This window comes from Micromesistius poutassou, assembly GCF_964030765.1.
Source record: "Micromesistius poutassou genome assembly, chromosome: 22".
NCBI lineage: Eukaryota > Metazoa > Chordata > Actinopteri > Gadiformes > Gadidae > Micromesistius > Micromesistius poutassou.
Window position 1 is genome coordinate 12,059,166 of NC_140292.1, and position 21,314 is coordinate 12,080,479.

The window sequence follows — 21,314 nt, forward strand, 5'->3', positions numbered from 1 at the left end:
ATTGTATGGGTCTGTGAAATGCTAATCAAATCAAATAAATGTATTAAGCACATATAATAACAAGGTGAGGGGTTTGGGGGAGACCCTTTTTTCCCGAAGTTGGTTGGGACATGCCCCTCCGTTAGTTACAGTTACTAGTTCCTTCTCCCCAAAAGTACCTCAATTAGTTAGGCCTACTCAGTTACAAATAATAAAAGTAACTAGTTACTCTGAGAAGTTACAGCGTTACTTGCTTTTTTTTTCATTACTCAATTTTATTACTCTGTATCACTGTGATGTGTGTTTGGGTCATTGTCCCAACTCATTACATGTTGTCTTTTAATTTGATTTATAACATCAACTCCTCCAGGGACAACAGATGTAAATTAGCCTTGTGGCTATAATCTGGCCCAATTATATATTGTGCATTGTCCCTGTCAAATAAACGTAAAATAATTATTATAATAATAATTATAATTATATATAATAATAATATATAATATAATATATAATAATAAAGTACATTTTAAAATGTCAAAGAATTTGGACCCCACCTACACCCATCTTTAATGGAACTTAAAAAGCATGTGCACGTCAATGATTCTCTTTTGGATTGTTTGGGCTCACCATTCCTGTTTCTCGTTGACTCAGTTGTGTCGTTGTGTGTCCGACTGTCAACCCGGTCTCCTAGAGGAATTGTCACCGCTCTACAAAATACCACGGCCGAGAATGTAAGACTCCTGCAGTCTTTCAGCCAATCAGGGCAAGCGATGTGAAAATATCGTTTCTCACGAGATTTCTCACGAGATTTTCTCTTGCAATGTAAAGCAAAACACCTACCTCTCTTAAATAAATAAATAAATAAATAAATAAATAAATATGTATGTCAATGGTCAATGGTCATACAGATCTTGTTATAACGATAAACTACATAGCTACATCTTATAATTTTATGACTAAATAATTGTATATTTATTCATTTATATATAGATATTTTATTTTTTATTTTTTTATTTAATTAATTCAATATTAAACCAATGCATTTCAATCTGGAGATTATTTTCGATAGAATATGGGGCAGGCTGCGCAGGATTCTATGGCGCTATGGTTCCCATCGACCACACGACCTGGCCATTATTTTATTTTCTGTTTTATATATCCTGCATTTAATACATGTAGGCCTACACGTTAAATGCACAATATTCTGAACAAACCCCCGAACATATTGATTCTAGGTTCCTGTGATAAGAGCGGGACGCTGTGATGAGGAACATTAATGTACACAATGTATGCACCGTTCACGTTGCAAACGACTTCATGAGTTCAAACATAAACATTCATCGTAACATAACATTCATTCATTAACAACGTTAAGTGCGGCAACTGAGCTGCCGTCAAATGTGTTGTTTTTGTCGTAATCTAGGGTCCGCTGGCTAGGAAATAGACAACAGATATTCTAAGGTGTCCTTCAAAATTCACCTTGGAATATCTTTCTATTTTCCGCAGTTTAGACTTATAATTAATTTTATGTATATTGAACTTGACTTTCTGACCTTTTTTTTTTAAATCCCTGTCTGGTGGCTAGTCACGTCACCCTGAGAGATGTGCATGGACAGATTTTGTTTTGTGACACAGCCTACAACCTATTTGTGAAAGCAAAACATCAAGCTCATTGATTTAACAAGGCATGTTATTTGAAACAATTAATTAAGTTATCATGTGTGAGAGGTCATTCCTCCTCCTGAGTGTGCTTCCTATTTATGTCTAGTGTACCCATACTGTATACATATAAATGAAAGAAGGCATTCAAATATACTGAAGTGAATCATTAGGAGGCCGAAGGCCTAAAGGAAGTGATTTTTATCAAGGGGCGTCTCAAAGGACGCATACGATTATCAACTTGGGGGCACCAGCCCTACAAGAAATTACTCAGCAAGTGCTCCATCTGATCTCGTTGCACCTCACCGGCTCGCTTGCAAGATTTTGGCCTGAAGTTCTTCCAAGACCTACACCCTAGCCATTCAACATGCATGTCTGAGAATCAGGCCTCATGAACTTTGTAATATCTGGGTCGGACTTCCTGTGGATGGGGGAAATCCACAGAAAGTCTGACTGACCAGTGTGTTGTTCTGCTGTCTTTACCAGGACAGAAGGACCTGCTGACGCCGTGTTACTCCGGCTCCACTCCCTCTGGCACCTTCGGGCCAGTCAACCCCATCCTGAACACCACCTACCACTTCATGACCCTGCTCTTCAAGGAGATCAGCGCCGTGTTCCCCGACCCCTACGTTCACCTGGGAGGGGACGAGGTGGACTTCAGCTGTTGGTAGATGCAGAACACACTACTTGGTCACTGAAGTTATTCTGAACTTGTATTTCTGAATCTTCCCCCATCCACAGGAAGTCCAACCCAGATATTGCAAAGTTCATGGAGCAGCACAGCTTTGGACAGGACTACTCTAACTAGAATCTAAACTAGAATCCTTCTACATCCAAAAGTGAGTGGATATAGATCAATAGCTGACCTCCTCACAACTTTAACAATTCATGAGAAAGTATTACCTTCATCTTAATGCATTATCCCTGAATGTTGTCACATATTACCTGCATCTTACTGCATTATCCCTGAATGTTGTCACATATTACCTGCATCTTACTGCATTACCCCTGAATGTTGTCACATATTACCTGCATCTTACTGCATTACCCCTGAATGTTGTCACATATTACCTGCATCTTACTGCATTACCCCTGAATGTTGTCACATATTACCTGCATCTTACTGCATAACACCTCCATGTTACCTCCATCTTATTACATATGGCCTGCATATAAAATACAAATATGAGATAAATGTTCATGCATACTCCCATCCTATCGCATTGTACCATTAAATATGGAGCATGAATTGGATCGATGTTGGTAGGAAGCAGGTAGAATGTAAATAACAGCAGGTAGAACGCAGGTAAGATATGTGTTATTACCATCAAAAATGTGGAAAGAAAAAATGAAAGGTTTCCAATTGTATTCATTTAGTAATTATATATTCAGGCTCTTGGATATCGTCGCTTCCACTCAGAAAGGCTACATGATATGGCAGGAGGTATACGACAACGGAGTAAAGGTGAGGAGTAACGATTTAGTCTCTGCTTCCCTCATATCATTTCATTATTTCTTCTTTATTCTATTACATGAAGTTATTGTATTATCATCAGCAGTGTTTATTTCATGAAGCATTGGTAAAAAGTGGAGATGAGGAATGGTGTTTTCATGAAACTATCGGACGACAGACCTCATTTCATGTCATCAAACATAACATGAAAAGCATCCAAGTAACCACAATCATTTTCTAACCACAGTGGCTCTTCAGGTGAAACCGTCTCATGAATGGCGCTCTGTTACCATGACCCCTGCTTCTCTGCTGCCCTCTGCGTAGCTGAACCCGGACACCCTCATCCACGTGTGGAAAGGAACTCAGCAGCAGTACCAGAACGAGATGGCTGAGATCACCTTGTCGGGCTACAAGACGATTCTCTCCACCCCCTGGTACCTGAACCGCATCTCCTACGGGCAGGACTGGACCAGCCTCTACAGAGCCGACCCCCACAACTTCACAGGTGTGTGTCGGCTGCAACGTGGCTTTAATTGACCCTCTCCAGTCAGCGGAACGAGACGTTACGCAGGGAGAAGAGTTTGTCGATCCTGTACGATTTAAGTGGATTGTGTGAGAGGGACCAAACAGGATCGCTAGGTTTGTTATGAGGAGCAGGGGGGAACCCAGGACTGACAGGATATTATTGGCTGATTACTGATTACATAACAAATTGTTTTCAATCAATGTTTTTTTTTTCTTATGGGTCATAAGTGACTTTAGAAATCGTGGTCAAGGGTGGATTTTAGGAAATTAACCTGAGCAAAGGTCGTCACCTTGAGTGGGCAGTCACAGCACTTAATGTGTTGTTTATTTAACTCATGTTTTGATGCATTCTACACAGGGACTGACGAGCAGAAGAAGCTGGTGATTGGTGGAGAGGCCTGTATGTGGGGCGAGTATGTGGATTCCACCAATCTGATGCCGAGGATGTGGTACGCTTCTTCCTAAACCCTAATGCCTGTTCCCGGTGAGCCTGGTTCAGACTGACCCTGATTGGGTCAGCAGCACACATGTAATGAGTGGTCCATCGTCCGGCTGCAGGCCTCGCGCCAGTGCTGTGGGGGAGCGCTTGTGGAGCGCCAAGGGTGTGACCGACGTCAACGACGCCTACAGCCGCCTGGCCAAGCACCGCTGCCGCATGGTGGAGTCCGTCGACGGACGTGTACAGTGGGTACGAGGCGTGAGGCGGCCGAGTGGCTCTTTGCGTGACGCTTTACATATGTAGGACACGTGCAAAATGTTTCTACATGTTTCTTTCTTTGCTGGTTCTTATAAATAAGTATACGTTATTATTAACGTTACCTTATTTATTTTCTTTTGTTTAAAGAAGTCTGTATTGGGATTTGGGAGAAATATACACATGTACATCTTTCCAGATAATCCATAACTTTTTATGTAAAACATTTAATCAGAAAATCAGGATGAAGAAATGTGTTGCCTATGCTAATATATTTGTTATGTTTCTATTCTTTTAAAGGCGCGGTATCCAAGCTCAGTCTTTATTTTCAGGTTTCTGCCGTCATGAGTATAAAGAGATCTGAGGGAGCAGCACAAGAATGGACCGAGGACACGAACAAGTCATGCCCACGCTGTTATTTTGCCAATGCCAATGCTCATTTCATAGCCAAATTTGTACGTTTAACGGCAGCCACTGAGAAAGTCCTAAAAACACTCATAAATCATTATAAAAAATACTTTTTATGATTCAGTGTGAATACCTGAACTGGATTATCTTTTTCTAATAAATAGGTTTTGCAATAAATGTGAATTCATACTGTATTCATAGTTGTATGTGCTATTAGCAATACAATGGGGCATAATTTACATTATTTAACATTCAAAAGAATCTGAACAACATTTTCTTCAGAGCATCGTGCGACTTAATCCTTAGAACCTCCAAGCGGGCCAATCCAATCCCTGGGGCGGTCCACACTCTGCCGTATGGAGAGAACGAGAGAGGGCGAGAGACAGTCACTAGGCCAGCCCAGCCAGTCTTTGTAGCAGGCTCCTCTGGTGCTGCGGGTTCATGGCCTCGTACGAGTCCAGCTGGAGGGAGAAGGTGGCGTTGCCAGAGGACAGCGTCCGCAGGACCGTTGAGTAGCCCTTCAACAAGAAGATACCGTCAGTTCATTTAGGAGGATTCATATCTATCGTGTTCCCATAACGGGGCAGCCCGTAGTGGTTTGTTCAGCCTCTGCCACAGCTACCAACAATGATTAGATAAGTGACTTTTGTATATAATATCTGACTTTCAACTTTATTATTGACATATTCAGCTGAACTTAAAAACATGTGATGCTTTGAGCGTATTGTTTTTGGTTTCTATAGTTGTTAATGTTGAATGCGTATTGATTAGAAAAGCAGAGGTGTGTGTCCCATCATGGAAAAACAATACACACCAATGGAATAGGATTCACCAATCAGAATCAAGTATTCCACAACGCTGTTGAATAACTATATATATTTATATATCTTTTAAAAAGCAGAGGGGGTGTGTGTGTGTGTGTGCATGCGTGGTCATCCGTAACCAACCATCATCTCGGCCAGAGGAACGGTGGCCAGCACCAACTTGTTGTCATGGCGACTCTGGATGTCCCGGACGGCCCCGCGCCTCTGGGCCAGGTCCCCCAGCACGGAGCTCAGGTGGGCCTCCCACACCGTCACCTCCAGGGACATGACCGGCTCCAGGACCTGCCCCCCCGCCCGCCTCATGGCCTGCGTCAACGACAAAGCTGTACTCAGCACAACACCTGCAGTGTGTGTGTGTGTGTGTGTGTGTGTGTGTGTGTGTGTGTGTGTGTGTGTGTGTGTGTGTGTGTGGGGGGGGGGGGGATATACACACACACACACACACTATATGTGTGTTGCTGTACCTTAAGCATACAGCGGGACACACAGGCGGACACCATGGCTAAGGATGTCCCGGGTTCCAGGCTGACGCTCTGGATCGCCGTGGAGACGCCCTGGACTGGGTAACCGAGCAACGGACCTGGGGCAGGAGTCACAGCTGTGGGTTTTTGGTGACATCATCTAGTACAAGTAGTGGCCTATCAATACGTTAGGTCTCCGCTGGATATCTGTGTCTGCGTGTTTCAGCAGAAGTTGGCGGTAAAGGGCGAAGCATGAAACCAAATGTAACGGGCCGTAAACGTGAATAAAACTATACGTTTTTCTGGGTTTGACCATTGCTGGAATTGCTATTTTAATACACAAGTGTTGGATATTATGCCTTTAAAAAGTACATTTAATAATAAAAAGGGAAAGAACATGAATCCTCTTGGAGGATGATAAGTTCATACGTTACCTTGGAAGTACGCGCTCCGCACGCCGTTGTCCACGGCGTCCTTCATGTCCGCCGACATCTGCCTCTCCGCCTCCTCCTCAAAGGTCAGGTCACAAGCGTCCCCCGGCGAGGCCTCGTCCAGGGGGCGGACCTCCAGGGTCACGGTCACCACGTGCCTCCGCTCCCCCACCGTCCGCTCCAGGGTTTCTGGAACAGAGGGCGGGCAACGCTCAACGCCAGGCAGCACCTGGGGGCTCGCAGACTATAAAAAATATAAATATCTTATTGAATTCTTTTTGAATTCTTTTAGTTTCGTGTCTCTCCATCGGTCGACAACGTTTGGTTTCTGTATCGTAGCACTTCAAAGCAGTTGCTTTTGCATTTTGTGTGAATTTGTATGCACTTTCAAAACAAAAGTGTCCGCTGAACAAAGGCCCCTAGCCTCTATGGCCTCCTCCTCTCTGGTATCATACCCGTGGCAGAGGCCTGGGTCAGAACCGTCTCCCGGTACGCCACCTGCAGGGGCCCCAGGTGCGTCTCGATGCCGTACTCCCTTCTGATTCGGTCATGGAGGATCTCGATGTGCAACTCGCCCATCCCACATAAAATGGTCTGAGGGAGGAAATTGGGGAAAGTGTTCAGTTTTTTCAACTCCTGACCTCGATCTTGAGTATAAAGTATCTGCAAAGGATTTTATGAAGCAGGCGATGCCATGTGTGATGGTATTACCTGTCCGGAGTCTGGGTCCACCCTGACTTTAAGGCTGGGGTCTTCTCTCTGGAGGCAGTTGAGTGCATGCTCTAGATCTGTCAATAAAGGTTAGTCATTAAAACAAACAGCTTTTATTCTCAAATAGGATTCATTATAATCCAGCCACAATATAGTGCGATGACACACACACACACACACACACACACACACACACACACACACACACACACACACACACACACACACACACACACACACACACACACACACACACACACACACACACACACTGACCGGCCTGCTTGGCCATGGTGGGGGGTTCTATGGAGCAGAAGAACACGGGCTCGGGGACCTCCACCCCAGACAGGACCACGCTGGCCTTGGGCCCCAGCTCTCGGTCCTGATTGGCTCGCCGGGCGGCCGCCACTGCAGAAGCCTTGGAGGACACGATGGTGTCCCCGGTAACGGTCTACAAACAAAGGACAGAAATGCTGTTACAGCAATAGAGGACACATGGAGATACAATATGAAGTTGCTAGTAGAAGATCACGCAACACTACAGGTATCCACTTACAATGGCCTTCATGTTTAACTATAGAGCAAGACGACAAAATGACAAGGCTTCATAAGGGATATCCACCGCACTGCCGGTGCGGTGGAAGCTCATTGGACGTGCTCCGTAAGTACCGAGCCTAGCGGGAGACCTCTCTGTACGTCCCCCCTTGTCTTCACCCCACCGCACCTCAGAGCAACGAGGCAAACGGCTGACCTTGACTCGTAACCAAGCCAACCGTGTGGCCTCTGCGGCGTGGTGCCTCTACCTGCTTGAGTCCCACAGCGAGCGCGATGTTTCCCGCCGTCAGGGAGGTGATCTCCACGTGTTGGTCGGCAAACGGCACCAGAAGCCGGCTCAACCTCTCGCTGCGAAGGAGAAACCGCACTCGTGAAACACACGCTGTCGCACAACGCCGGGCATTACACAGCAAGCCGCTGCTTGGGCTACGAAACCCGTTGTAGAGGTATGCTGCGTGAGGAAATATTATATATAGTCACTATTCATATAGAGTCCGCAGCACTGTGTCACATGATTAAAAGCGGCGACAGAAACAGCTTTTACAATAACATTGAAAATGTATTCGAATAAAAATCCTCTGCCTTTTTCGAAATCCTTCAGGATCACTCGTCACTGATCATGTCATGCCACTCCATGGTAAATGATGCGTTGTTGTCTAGAGAGCGCCACCTACACTGTGTTCCTGTTGATGTTGTGGACAGCCGTCTGGGGTTTCATGGTGCCTGAGTAGATCCTGAGAAACACCAAGGGGCCTCGCTGCTTGTCATGGACCACCTTGAAGGCCAGGGCGCAGAGATCGTCTTTGTACCACCGCCTGCACAGTGACACAAAGTGGTTCACAAGAGGTTCATAGAATGTATCAAATCAACAACCTCAATTAGATTCAACCTGCACTATGGTACTTTTCAACCACAGCTATTTACTCAATTCAACTAGAAAGTTGGTCTGAAATAAAAGTGGTTCCTCCAGGTGTCAATACAGCCAGGGAAAGCCTCTCATTAAATTGTTTTAATGTGGTGCACTTTGGCCCTGTTGTCTTTAAAAGGATAGAGCAATAACTGTAGCTACAACTTAAGCCACTAGAGTGTAGCTGCTCATTGAGAAACATCAATAGTGCTAATTGAAGTTGGGGTTTGTCAAACAATGGCAAGGAAGGATGCACTCACACCAGGTCATTGTGTCTCTCGTCGGGGGCCGGGAGGTAGGCAGTGATTGCGTCTAGGAGAGGCTGAACACCTTTGTTTTTCAGAGAGCTCCCGCAGACTACAGGGACCGCCTTCTGGGCCAAGGTCACCCGCCGCACGGCCTGCTGGAGCTGAGGACACGGATGAGGTACGTGCGGTCAAACATATCTGTCCCATAATATTTCACGAAAACGTAACTGATGGTTTTCCAGAGTCTATTTCCTCGTCATTGATGAATTCATAATGTTCTGAACAAACACTTCAATGCTTACTTTTATTGAGGGAATGGCATCAAAATCATCACTGAATTCGGTGAGCAATAGTTCAGCAAATTCGTCATCTAGATCTGCCACCTGTGAAGGAATACATCAGCATAGTGTTTGATGACGATATTATCTTCTGATCCGTCTGGAGAATAATACAACATAATAAATATAATAATAATTAAAGCTGCAAGCAGCATTTTACGGTGCCAAGCCTAATGCCGACCAATAAACCATTAAGACCCTGACGCAGACCATGAAGACCCTGACAGACCATTAAGACTGTGACGCAGACCATAAAGAGTTGAAAATGCTGGAATAGCCTCAGCTTGGATCTGGTGATGGGCGAACAAACTTTCATGACCGTACGTCAAAAAACCTAGGATCCTTAGGGAATTGAGTGTTTTCAACAAAGTTCAAAATAGTCGCAAATCTATCCAAATAAACTTTTATTTGGTTCTTGAGGTATATTTGTTCAGCATGAGGATATGCATGTGTGAACAAATTTTCATGTCTGTAAGTTAAAACGTTTACGGGGTTTGATTGTTCAAAGTTTGCATTTTTGGACTGTTGCTATAGCGCCACCTTTAGGCTGATTTAGATACAATTTGGAGAGTTTCATCTTGACCCATGTGCCTTGGACTATCCCAAGTTTGATGATGATTGGGTTAAGTTAACCCTGCCTTTTGACGTTAAGTTAAATTTGGACGATTTTGAGCCTCTGGCGGCCATGTTGTTTTGTCAATCAACTTAATTTTACTTGAGCAGTTGAAACTTTGGTCCCCAATGGCCACTAAGTTGGTCCTGCTCAAATCAAACATTGCGTCTATGAACTGTGGTGATTTTAGTGACAGGCCACGCCCATTTCTATGCCACGCCCTACTTGAAAATATGTTGACTTTAACTTGTTCAGAATTTGATACTGAACAACTTTTGTATTGAAATCAAGATTATAGGAGTCCATTTTGATGTTGATATGAGCATTTAAGTCTTTTTGCGTTTTAAACCACACCCCTTTTAGAAGTCAACGACTCCTGGGTGCTATAATCTTTATTGTACAGAGTAATCCTTATGTCAGATTGAAGACATTGGTGCATAGATGATATGTGCTAAAGGATTTTTGTCAAAGTCAAAAAGTTTCATGACTAAGTCAAAGCTGTTACGAGATATGCTTGTTCAAAGTTTGCATTTTTGGACTGTAGCGCCACCTTTGGGCCAATCAGTGTAATATTTGCTGTCTGCAGCCTCTACAGCTGTAGTAAGTTTCATAAAAAGCGTGCGAGCGGTTTAGGCTGTGTAAATCAAACGTGGCGGAATAATAACAATAAAAACACTAACAATTACAATAGGTTGCATTCGCACTTTGTGATTGGCACCTTTAGAAAACCCTCGTGCATTTTCATCAGCACAGCTGAAAACTAAATAAAAGTGAGTTTTCACGGAAAACATGAAATTGTCTGAAAAACGTGAAACTTTTGAACTTTCAACTTTCACCCAGAGGGGTATTCCATCAAAGTCGCTAACGAAAGTGGCGCTTAGTTGATTAAGCCCAGTTAGAACTAGCGCCAACTTCCAAGCCGTTCCATCCATAGATATAGGTATATAGAACACTAGAGCCGTTTCTCAATACCAAGTACGCGAACTACGGACTTGCGGACTTGGAAGTGCGTACTTGGCAAGTCCGGACTTCCAAGTACAGACTTCCGAGGACGCGAGTACGCACCTGATCTGTCCCAAAAGACCCTCTGTCTCCAGAGAGACCCCTGTACAATACGGCCTCCGAGGTCTACGGGGAAACCCACAAATAGTGACCTCATTGTCAACGGAGGGGCGAGGAAGCTGCACTTATCTTAGCTGAAAACACGCTCCTATGGTAGAAAAGAATGAAGGTTTAAAAGGATATCTTTGCCATATGTTTGGAATAATGGGGGAAAATAAGCGGGTCAACAGATTGGGGAGGGCCCTGGCCCTTTGTCATTCATAACACCTCAGAGGGTCCTGGGCTGACCGGAGACCACCAGACAGACATTCCTCCAGTCAATGATATCAGCCTATTTCTCAGTTCACTAGAATATAAGTATAAGTAAGATTAACTTTAAGTACAAAACATACAATAATATAAGATAAGTATTGTTACAGTGAAGCCAAATGTTAAACACTTGATATTACCTGGCTTTCATTGGTCAACAAATGTCTCTCATCCACGTGTTACAAAAGAAGGACGCCCCACTTCATTTATGTTTTAGTGGTCCCTGAGAGAGACTGGCTCACGTCCGAGTGAGAAGAGACGTCCTCCTGCGATTCCTCCTCCTCCATATGTTCTTGTGATGTGTATCCTGACAGAGTGAACTGGTTGACTTCACTCAATCCATACTTTTACTAAAGTCAGACAGTACCAGTTTTATGATTATGACTGTATATGCCACAGATGAATAAAGTGGCATTATTAACTATTACAATGCATGTTTTACTGTTTAAATTAATATTGGTTTTACAGGGCTCATCTCTTAAACACATGTGGTAAGTCATGGTGATTTAAGATCAGGTTATAAACAAGGCGATGAATGGACTTTAATCAAAGATCTCACTTCATATAATTCATGTGTAATCTATAGACTTCATGTAACTACAATGTTTAATATGTAACTCTGTTTCTATGTATTTCTTGTTAAATTACTGTATTACTGTATTACTGAATGTATTGTGGACAGTGTAGGTGGGAAGATAGATGCTAATGGAGAACGGGACAGGCCTGTAGTTTAGAGCATTGTGATTGGCCAAGGGCATGTTAGGGCTGGTCAGACAATGGGAGAATATAATGTGATGCTTGGGAGAGACAAAGGACTCCGATTTTGCCGTCACTCTGCGTAGTGACAATAAAGCCTTGATCATTCAACCCTAGTCCTTCTCGACCTCTCGTATTTTGTTAGAGTATTATTATGTCAGTTTTATCCACAACACTCCCAACCAGGTTTGGTTGACAGCATAAGTCACCATGGTGATACAGCGACGCTAAAAGAGATCGACTTTCATGTCCCGGCTAATGTTGCGCTCAAAGCCTGGGTTAGCCGGGACATGAAAGTCGATCTCTTTTAGCGTCGCTGTATCACCATGGTGACTTATGCTGTCAACCAAACCTGGTTGGGAGTGTTGTGGATAAAACTGACATAATAATACTCTAACAAAATACGAGAGGTCGAGAAGGACTAGGGTTGAATGATCAAGGCTTTATTGTCACTCTGCGTAGTGACAATAAAGCCTTGATCATTCAACCCTAGTCCTTCTCGACCTCTCGTATTTTGTTAGAGTATTATTATGTCAGTTTTATCCACAACACTCCCAACCAGGTTTGGTTGACAGCATAAGTCACCATGGTGATACAGCGACGCTAAAAGAGATCGACTTTCATGTCCCGGCTAACCCAGGCTTTGAGCGCAACACACCTCGCTAACCCACTAATCGAGGTTCGTAGTACAGGGCACTGGTGCAACCGTTTGTGCTTTTAAGGGAAGCTGCAGTACGGACTACAAGTAAAAAGAAAACGTTTGATTTCGAATGCAGCCCTAAGGGGTATTCAAGTACAAAAAGCGTATATTTTCACTAAGGGTCTAAGATTAAATGATGCAAATGAAATAATTCAATGAATTGCTATCTATTGTTACTGTGGCTATTTTCTCAACACATTTTTATACAAATCTATAGCGGGGCCAGACTTTTATACAAGGGGTATAAAAGTAATTAATTAACTAATTCATCATTAGTCTAGTTCATTTTGTTAAGCCATGTGACAAATTGTGACACATTTCAGTACATATAATAGGTAAGAGGTAATATCCTCACATAGCCACAGGGAGCAGTACCAAGTACATATAATATAAGCTGTAACACTTGCACAGCTGATCACACATAGATGAAGGGGGCGGGCTTTTAAAGCCTAGAACACGCCCACCCCTACCTGTCAGCTTTCAGACTTCAAAATCTCCTGGGCAGCGTATCGATTAGATATTCAGCTTGGAGACGCACTGCGCGTGTTATATAGAATTCCTCTTTTGCTTCATAGACAATAGACCAGAACCTTTACCAAATAAAGTGAGTTAAAAGCGATCCTGTTTCGGCGGCCTTTTCTGAAAGGAACACAACAAAATCACAAATATAATTTGTGAAAATCAACATGTAAACTCCAGCATGATCTGTGTAAGTAACGAAACATCTCTGAAAGAGGGTTCCCACTTGATAACCCCAATGATATTCTGCTTACTGCATACTGCTGTATTTACTGCTGTTAGTTTGGCTAGTTGTCTCGTGTTTTTCACCTTTGGTTGGTAGCTTAGTAGCCAGCGTGCTTATAAGGTTGGTTTGGACAGGGGGGCATTGTCACTACCTGGAGCTTGCACTTAAACGGAGCCTGGGTCTGTTGAAGGTGGCATTGCTGTTTTTAGGATAGGATAGGTACATTGTACTTTTTCTTAACTTATCTCTATATTAAGTGGGCCTAACTTAACGAAACACCTGTGGAAGAGGGTGCCCACTTGATAACCCCAGTGATATTCTGCTTACTGCTGTATTTACTGCTGTTAGTTGGGCTAGTTGTCCCGTGTTTTTCACCTTTGGTTGGTAGTTTGGTAGCCAGCGTGCTTGTAAGGTTGGTTTGGACAGGGGCCTCTGAATATGTGTTTTCCTTGGATTTTGGCACAAGGGATTATAACATCTGATCCTGTGTATTAATGAAATGGAAATAGTTAGGCCGAGCAATAAAGTCACCCCTTCTATTTTTTGTAGCATCAGAAGAGATAAGCCAGTCCGACAATGAAGAGGCAAGACTGGACAATATATTTCATGTAAAATATAAAAGACAGAACAAACGTGATAGATAGTCAATTATATAAAATATAAAATATTTGGTAGCCTCAGAGCAGCAGTCCAGCCTGTCTGATGCTGCTGGTGAACCCGATAGACATGAAGAGGACAGGACTGAGGGGACAGGTAGAGAGGACAGTAAAAAATATATTTAAATTATTTGATATAAGATAACCCACACATGACATGATGCATTGTGTGTGTGTGTGTGTGTGTGTGTGTGTGTGTGTGTGTGTGTGTGTGTGTGTGTGTGTGTGTGTGTGTGTGTGTGTGTGTGTGTGTGACCCAACGCAAAGTTTTTACACATGGCACACGTACAAATATGAAAAGTCTGACAGCAAGCCCAGGCGTCTGTTTTTTACTTATGGAGAAGTAATATATCTACGCCATCCCGTAGCTTGCGTGCCCACGTAGCTTGGTGCGCGTGCACCATATCCGAGTTCTTTTGCCACAAGACCACTTCCCAGAAAGAAGTCAGAGTGGTTTGCAGAGGAAAACTTTGTTAAACTCTAATTAACCAAGCCTTATATGCATTCATTGAGCCATTCATTTATCTCTCGTATCACCATGGACTCATCACTGAGGAATCTGATCGTGTTGACCGTACTGTTTCTGTGCCTCCCCTCGGTCTTGGAGGAACAGGAAAAGCCTGCAGGTCAGTCGTATTGTATTGTTCTAATAAAATCTTGCTAACAACGCTCATATTTTGGGATGGGGTGAGCGTTTATTGTGGAGCAGACTGCGCCTGTGTCTGCCTCTAACTCAGTATTAGAGTCCGGGTAAATCGGTCATTGCATCAGAATCTGAATGACTTTTATCACATGTTGTTGTACAATGCTTAGGCTTGGTTCCTCAACAGCCACATAGCGGCAACAATACAAGATACAAAACTAATAAGTACACGTGGCGTTTTACCCACATGAAATAGCCGAACATCCGGACATCCCAACAACAGGAAAAACTGCTTCCGTGTGTGTGAGACAAGGTTCTGAATAATACACTTCATTTGGTTGGGTTTATATTGTTTAAAGTTACCTTGAGCAAATAAATAATACTATTTGGAAAAGGTCACTGCATTCAAATAATGCTTTCTTTTAATTTACCCCCAGATGGCACCAGTTGTGAGTGTGATTAGCCGTTACAAGCTGTTTTGAAAATCAGCCTCTTCTGAGGCCTCTTCGTCTAGGTGGACGTGTCCACAGTCCACTGGGTAGGCTGGTGGACTGATCTATCCACGGCTAATCACACTCACACCTGGTGGTATAATATGTCACCTTGTCAAATATTTTAGTTTTGGCGATGACCCACTTTTTAAATGACAGAAGACAATAAAACCCTTTGACTTTGTCGGTTGTGGCAATTACTAGCACACTGACACTCATTTTGCTCATGCTGTTTTTTTTTTTTTTTGTCTTTTTTAGGATTTCTTTATTGCGAAGTTGGCAGCAATGTGACCCTTCCAACCGGGTATCGAGGCAACGACCTCACTAGTGTTGAGTGGCACCACAATGGCGACCTCGCTGTGCAGTGGAACAGGCAGACCACTACCGCCTTCAGTGACTTTAAAGGTAAGTTGAGAGATCTTACTGGTCTGAATGATGGAACAGACATGTTGCATGAGGAAAAACAACAAGTATATATGCTAAATATTAAATGCAAAATGCAAAAAATATAAAAAATGTATATGCAGAGAAACAATATACAAGAAGAATAGCATACAAGCCAAAAGTTACATGCGGGAGTGCCTGTAGCATAATCAATATCGTTAGCCTCATAGCATAATTGATATTGTTAGCCTCATAGCATAATTGATATTGTTAGCCTCATAGCATAATTGATATTGTTAGCCTCATAGGATAAGCTACATCGTTAGCATCATAGCATAATTGCCTTGAGTCATATTTTGGCCAAATTGTGATATCTAACCTGACTACTCTCCTAGCTTTGCTGATTGCCTCATTGGATATATCCTAAGCCAATCAGAGCGCTTTTTACATTCCATCATCACTATCTTCCTTAGTCTATCCATTTGACTCAAGCGCTTTTGTCGATAAATACAAGATGTACCTTAAAATATGACAATTATGCCATGAGCCTATCGATATGATGTAAGACTAAAGAGACTTTCCTGCTTTTTTTCATACATTTGAAAAAGTGGGATCCTTTGCCTTGTCAATAATAATAATAATAATAATAATGATGATGATTTATATTTGTAGGTCGCACATTTCTGGACACCACCAATGGAGATCTTACCCTCATCGGTGTGACTGAGTCAGAGAGTGGGGACTATACCCTGTCACTCAATGGCCATGACACCACCACTAAGATCCACATCAAAGTCATCCGTAAGTATTGGCCAGGACGGTATAGCATTGGATTACTATTTCTATAGCGCGATTTAGCCGTTTCGGGTTGGTACTTAACTTAACTACCGCTTAAATCCTATAACATTTACATTCAACATTCAGGGCGTTTATCAGACGCTTTTATCCAAATCGACTTAAAATAAGTCAATTTGTCACAACAATATATCTCCGTGGGTACAGTAAGGATGTTCATAGAACCAACAATCACTAGCCCAACTATTAACCCATTCTCCATAAACAACAAAGATAGCTAGGATAAGATGCTACACGATGCTAAGTACTATTTTTAAGTGCAAGAACGTACAACATACAATAAGTGCGTACATTAAGTGCCAGGACACACAAACATACAAAAAGTGCGTACATTAAGTGCTAGGACGTACAGACATACAATAAGTGCGTACATTAAGTGCCAGGACGTACAAACATACAATAAGTGCGTACATTAAGTGCCAGGACGTACAAACATACAATAAGTGTGTACATTAAGTGCCACTGCTGTTATCATTATGATGAACCATGTCTGACTAAGTACCAACTCGTTCACCTACTGCATTTGAGTTTCCATGACAGGGAAGTCAATTAACACCTCTCTCACATTTTTGTTTGCATATCACTCTTCACAAATTAATTCTTTGCACCTCTTAGCACTCAGCCAGGAACCACCGTGACCTGATATTCACAAGGTCCCGCAGTACCTCGGCTCTCTCTTTCACCCCGCTCCCTGTGTCCGACCATCACCTTGTTGCTTTTTCTCTCCCCTTGAAGTCCTCTCCCTCCCTCCCGCTCTACCCCTCACACTGTCACCAGCCACCGTAACCTGAGATCTCTCTCTCTCCCTCTGCGTTTGCCTCAAATGTTCTGTCCTCACTACCTTCTGTCGAATGATTCAGACTATCCGCTGAGGAATCCTCCAACACTATGCTATCCTCCCTCTCCTCCTCCTTGGACTCCCTCTGTCCCCTCCACTCCAGACCTGCGCGATCCTCAACCTCTCCCCCTCCTCCTTGGCCGTTTGAATCTCTGCAGACTTCTAGAGCAGAGTTGCGGGCAGCTGAGAGGAAATGGAAGAGATCAGACCGTCCTAATGAGTTGTCACACTATCTTCACCTTCTCTCAGATTTCACCGCCACTGCGTGAACCGGAAAATCAACTGGACACGCCCACTTGTGATGTCAGAAGAGGCAAACTCTATCTGTTACCTGGGCCAATGTGTCTGCTGAAAGGCCTACTATTGTATCTTTGTACCGATTTTACATGTTTTATAAATGCTGTGTGTTCCGAAACGTGAACCCTGTGTATATATACAGTATTTTGTACTTTGTGAATTGTACAATAAGATGCAATAAAAGCAATTCGGACAGATTTTGATTTTACATCTAATGATATATTTCAATCTGTTTATATACCATTTTTTGATTCCTTTATTTTACATTGCCATTGGCACATTGTCAAAGTTGTATGTAAAACAATAGGGAAACATAAAACTGTGTGTGTGTGTGTGTGTGTGTGTGTGTGTGTAATTGCGTGTGTGTGCGTGCGTAAAAGACACACGCTGAACCACATATATGAAAACAAACGCACAATAACAACAGCTGCAATATTGCAATTAAAGCTGCAAGCAGTATTTTTACGGGTGCCAAGGCTAAATCCAACCAATAAGACCCTGATAGACCATTAAGACCCTGATAGGCCATTAAAACCCTGACGCAGACCATGAAGACCCTGATTGACCATTAAGACCGTGACGCAGACCATGAAGGCCCTGATGAAGACAATTAAGACCTTTTGTTTGCATATGGTTGACAACGCTGGAATAGCCTCAGCTTGGATCTGTTGATGGGCGAACAAACTTTCATGACCGTGTAGGCTGTGTAAGTCAAACGTGGCGGAATAATAAAAACACTAACGATTACAATAGGTTGCCTCGCACTTTGTGCTTGGCACCTAATGATAATACATGTGGATGAAGGTTGAAGTACCTGCTCAATCAAAGCCGCCCTTGCCTCCTCTGCCTCCTGAACCAGACCCGGGTTCTCTACCTGGCTGAGGGGTTTGGTCTCAAACCCTCGGCCGTCATCCTCTCGCGACGCTGCCTTCCATATCATTTGCTGGTTGCTTACCAAGTCGATCACACCTGTGAAGGTTCGACCGACGCCAACAGGAATCTGTAAGACACAGTTGTGTTGACATTTAAGACAACATAAGACATGTCGTTTTCTTATCCCAGATGGGAAAGTCTGGGATTTCATTTCGGATCAAGTATTTCAGTAACGATCATGTATGTATTATGTTTTTTAATTCTTGCTATATTCTCTGGTGAATACTCACCTGAAGGAGGAGGGGGTTGGCTTTCAGCTTCTGCCTTATGCTCTCAATGGAAAAACTGAAGCTGAGGGAAAGACGATAGACTTATTGAGATGTTCAAAATTCCTCTTGAAATAACCCATCAGGTTGTTAGGACTTGACTTACTTTGCTGAAGGTTTATCCATCTTGTTGAGAAAACAAATGCAGGGAACATGATGTTTTTCTGCTTGTCTCCACACCGTAAGCGTCTGAGCCTATTGCCAAACCAATGACCACAAAGAGCATGTAAATGCACCTAATTATTGTACACACGACATGTTAGTTCAACCTCAGAAAACATTCCAGGCACGAATCAGATTGTCGAACCTCTACTCCAGCAGACGCATCGAACACTGCCACCGCCCCGTCCAACACACGAAGAGCACGCTCCACTTCTAGTGTGAAGTCAACGTGTCCTGAGATCACACACACACACACACACACACACACACACACACACACACACACACACACACACACAAAGTACCTCATTATAACTCTCCATTTTAATGCCATTTTCTTCTATGCCAGCAACTGATTCATTTTTTTTTAATCTCCTTCTTTATGGAGGTAGGTCTTACCTGGGGTGTCTATTAGGTTGATTCTATGTGTTTTCTTTATGGAGGTAGGTCTTACCTGGGGTGTCTATTAGGTTGATTCTATGTGTTTTCCAATCAAAGGTGACCGTTGCAGACTGTATGGTGATCCCACGCTCCCGCTCCTGTACCATGAAATCTGTAACTGTATCTCCATCGTCAACATCTGAGAGAGAGAGAGAGAGAGAGAGAGAGAGAGAGAGAGAGAGAGAGAGAGAGAGAGCGAGAGCGAGAGAGAGTGAGAGTGAGAGTGAGAGTGAGAGTGAGGCAGAGGCAGAGGCAGAAAGAGAGAGAGAGAGAGAGACAGAGAGACCGAGGCAGAGGCAGAAAGAGAGAGAGAGAGAGAGAGAGAGAGAGAGAGAGAGAGAGAGAGAGAGAGAGAGAGAGAGAGAGAGAGAGAGAGACCGAGGCAGAAAGAGAGAGAGAGAGACATCTCAAGTTGATGACGACGATAAGATCAGACAATTCTCCAGATCATCCTGTCTGACCCACCTCCTAACGACCGTGTGAAGCCAGAATAGTAGAGCATCCTCTCTGTGGTGGTCGTCTTCCCGGCATCGATGTGGGCCATAATGCCGATGTTTCTGATCCTGAGCAAGAAGATTGGAGGTCAAAGCAGACCCATCTTGGGGTTCCAACGAGGCTAAAAACTACTCTTAGCAGAATAACAACTTACTTGGATATATCTGGATTGGCAACCATTCGCAATGATTTGACATTATCTGTTTGAAAACGATTGGTGGATAGATTTGATTATTAACAAAGCAAAACATAAACAAATAACTATGGTAAAATGAATGAAATATTTAAATCACGTTATCAAAAATCGAAAACAACTAAAGTTAAATAGACAACAAACACACCTGGCAAAAAGCTATAATATCTCTTCATCTGACAGCTCGCCCTCGAGCTGCAGATCTGAAACCCGTGCTTTAATAAATGCCTTCCCTGGAAATTAAATTTAAAAAGAATCAGTATTCATTAGCATGTTATAATAAATCGGAGGCAGTAAGATAAAGATAACTAACTTCCTTACCCAAATCATCATGCTATAGGTCCCAATGCCTCTGAGTCGCATCGTCAGGGTGCGAAGGTTTAATCTATTTACATGCGCGAGGGAAACCTGGAATTCATATATGACAGATATTACACAGTAATTGATAATGTGTCATAACTACCATGCAATAAACCCCCCATATGTGGAAACTAATTCAGTTTTAATTTGGAATGTCAAATCCATGCCTTTTCGGCTTTGACGCGCACTTTCAAAATACGTCCCCAGGAACATAATTGCCTCATACATAGTTCCGTATAGAGAACCTTATGATTCCGTATAGAGAAATCAGTTTACCTGCTGGGTAAACTGAATATACTGAATATATGAAACCACAATATGGTTCACAACGTTTTTTGCTGGCATACTAACTTCTTAAACTCTGCTGCGTAGGGGTGGGCGGATCAATCCCAAAACATCGATACTGCAGATACTACGTTTCGTTTCTAAAGAATGATTCTCACCTCAATAGGATTGATACTAGTTTCAGTTTCTCTCTTCGTGAAAACATCTCACTGGCACCCCACAAGGACACACCTCTGCATTCCTGCTACAATTTCAGAAATGGTGTAACATGTCTCCATTACTCAACATGTTGACAGACATGTTATATGGATTGTGGTTTAATTCTTATGAAGCATACCTACCTCTCCAATCTTACGTACAGAAATAAATATTTGTTTAAGGGTTGTGCAAGTAATAGAGAGAAGTTGATGGTTTTTATGTGCATTTTCTGATTCATGAAGCTAAAAAGTGTTCCCTTTCTGTTGTTCCCTTTCTGCTTTGATGTGCCATATGATGAGGCCCCTATCTGAATTAGTGATTTATTTTTTTTATGAAATTGTCTTTTTTTAATTTAACAACGTAAAATGCTGCATTTCAATTTCAAAGAGGTGAATTCAAAATCAATTATTTTGGATACCTTGTTTTCAAAGCATAATAT

General features: G+C 42.8%; 2 protein-coding genes across 3 annotated transcripts in view; one reads left to right on the forward strand and one right to left on the reverse strand.

The window, feature by feature from the left end:
* The window catches only part of LOC311367942 (beta-hexosaminidase subunit beta-like), a gene marked incomplete at its 5' end in the record, with an annotated part of 5,529 nt that extends 812 nt beyond the window's left edge, over positions 1–4,717 (forward strand). Inside the window, 7 exons of the mRNA XM_084486814.1 lie at positions 2,125–2,298; positions 2,447–2,477; positions 3,031–3,103; positions 3,416–3,596; positions 3,975–4,065; positions 4,175–4,279; positions 4,611–4,717. Coding sequence (XP_084342940.1) covers positions 2,125–2,298; positions 2,447–2,477; positions 3,031–3,103; positions 3,416–3,596; positions 3,975–4,065; positions 4,175–4,279; positions 4,611–4,674 — 719 coding nt within the window. The 3' untranslated portion in view covers positions 4,675–4,717. The remainder of the gene's footprint in view (positions 1–2,124; positions 2,299–2,446; positions 2,478–3,030; positions 3,104–3,415; positions 3,597–3,974; positions 4,066–4,174; positions 4,280–4,610) is intronic.
* Positions 4,718–5,069: 352 nt separating this feature from the next.
* On the reverse strand, positions 5,070–20,861 carry LOC311367651 (ribosome-releasing factor 2, mitochondrial-like). 2 transcript variants are annotated; one of them, XM_084486464.1, is made up of 21 exons: positions 20,836–20,861; positions 20,354–20,440; positions 20,181–20,265; positions 19,994–20,039; positions 19,810–19,907; positions 19,358–19,483; positions 19,049–19,137; positions 18,848–18,936; positions 18,706–18,766; positions 18,357–18,542; positions 9,158–9,238; positions 8,868–9,016; positions 8,375–8,515; positions 7,949–8,048; positions 7,422–7,596; positions 7,146–7,222; positions 6,890–7,028; positions 6,438–6,623; positions 6,007–6,122; positions 5,666–5,848; positions 5,070–5,236 (listed from the first exon to the last, which is right to left on the reverse strand). In XM_084486464.1, the coding sequence occupies exons 2-21, from the start codon at positions 20,393–20,395 to the stop codon at positions 5,108–5,110; spliced, it is 2,298 nt and encodes a 765-aa protein (XP_084342590.1). In that variant the 5' UTR covers positions 20,396–20,440; positions 20,836–20,861; the 3' UTR covers positions 5,070–5,107. The 2 variants fall into 2 exon arrangements, with proteins under 2 accessions (XP_084342590.1, XP_084342589.1); XM_084486463.1 differs by lacking the exon at positions 20,836–20,861 and adding an exon at positions 20,744–20,776.
* Between the last annotated feature and the right edge of the window lie 453 nt (positions 20,862–21,314).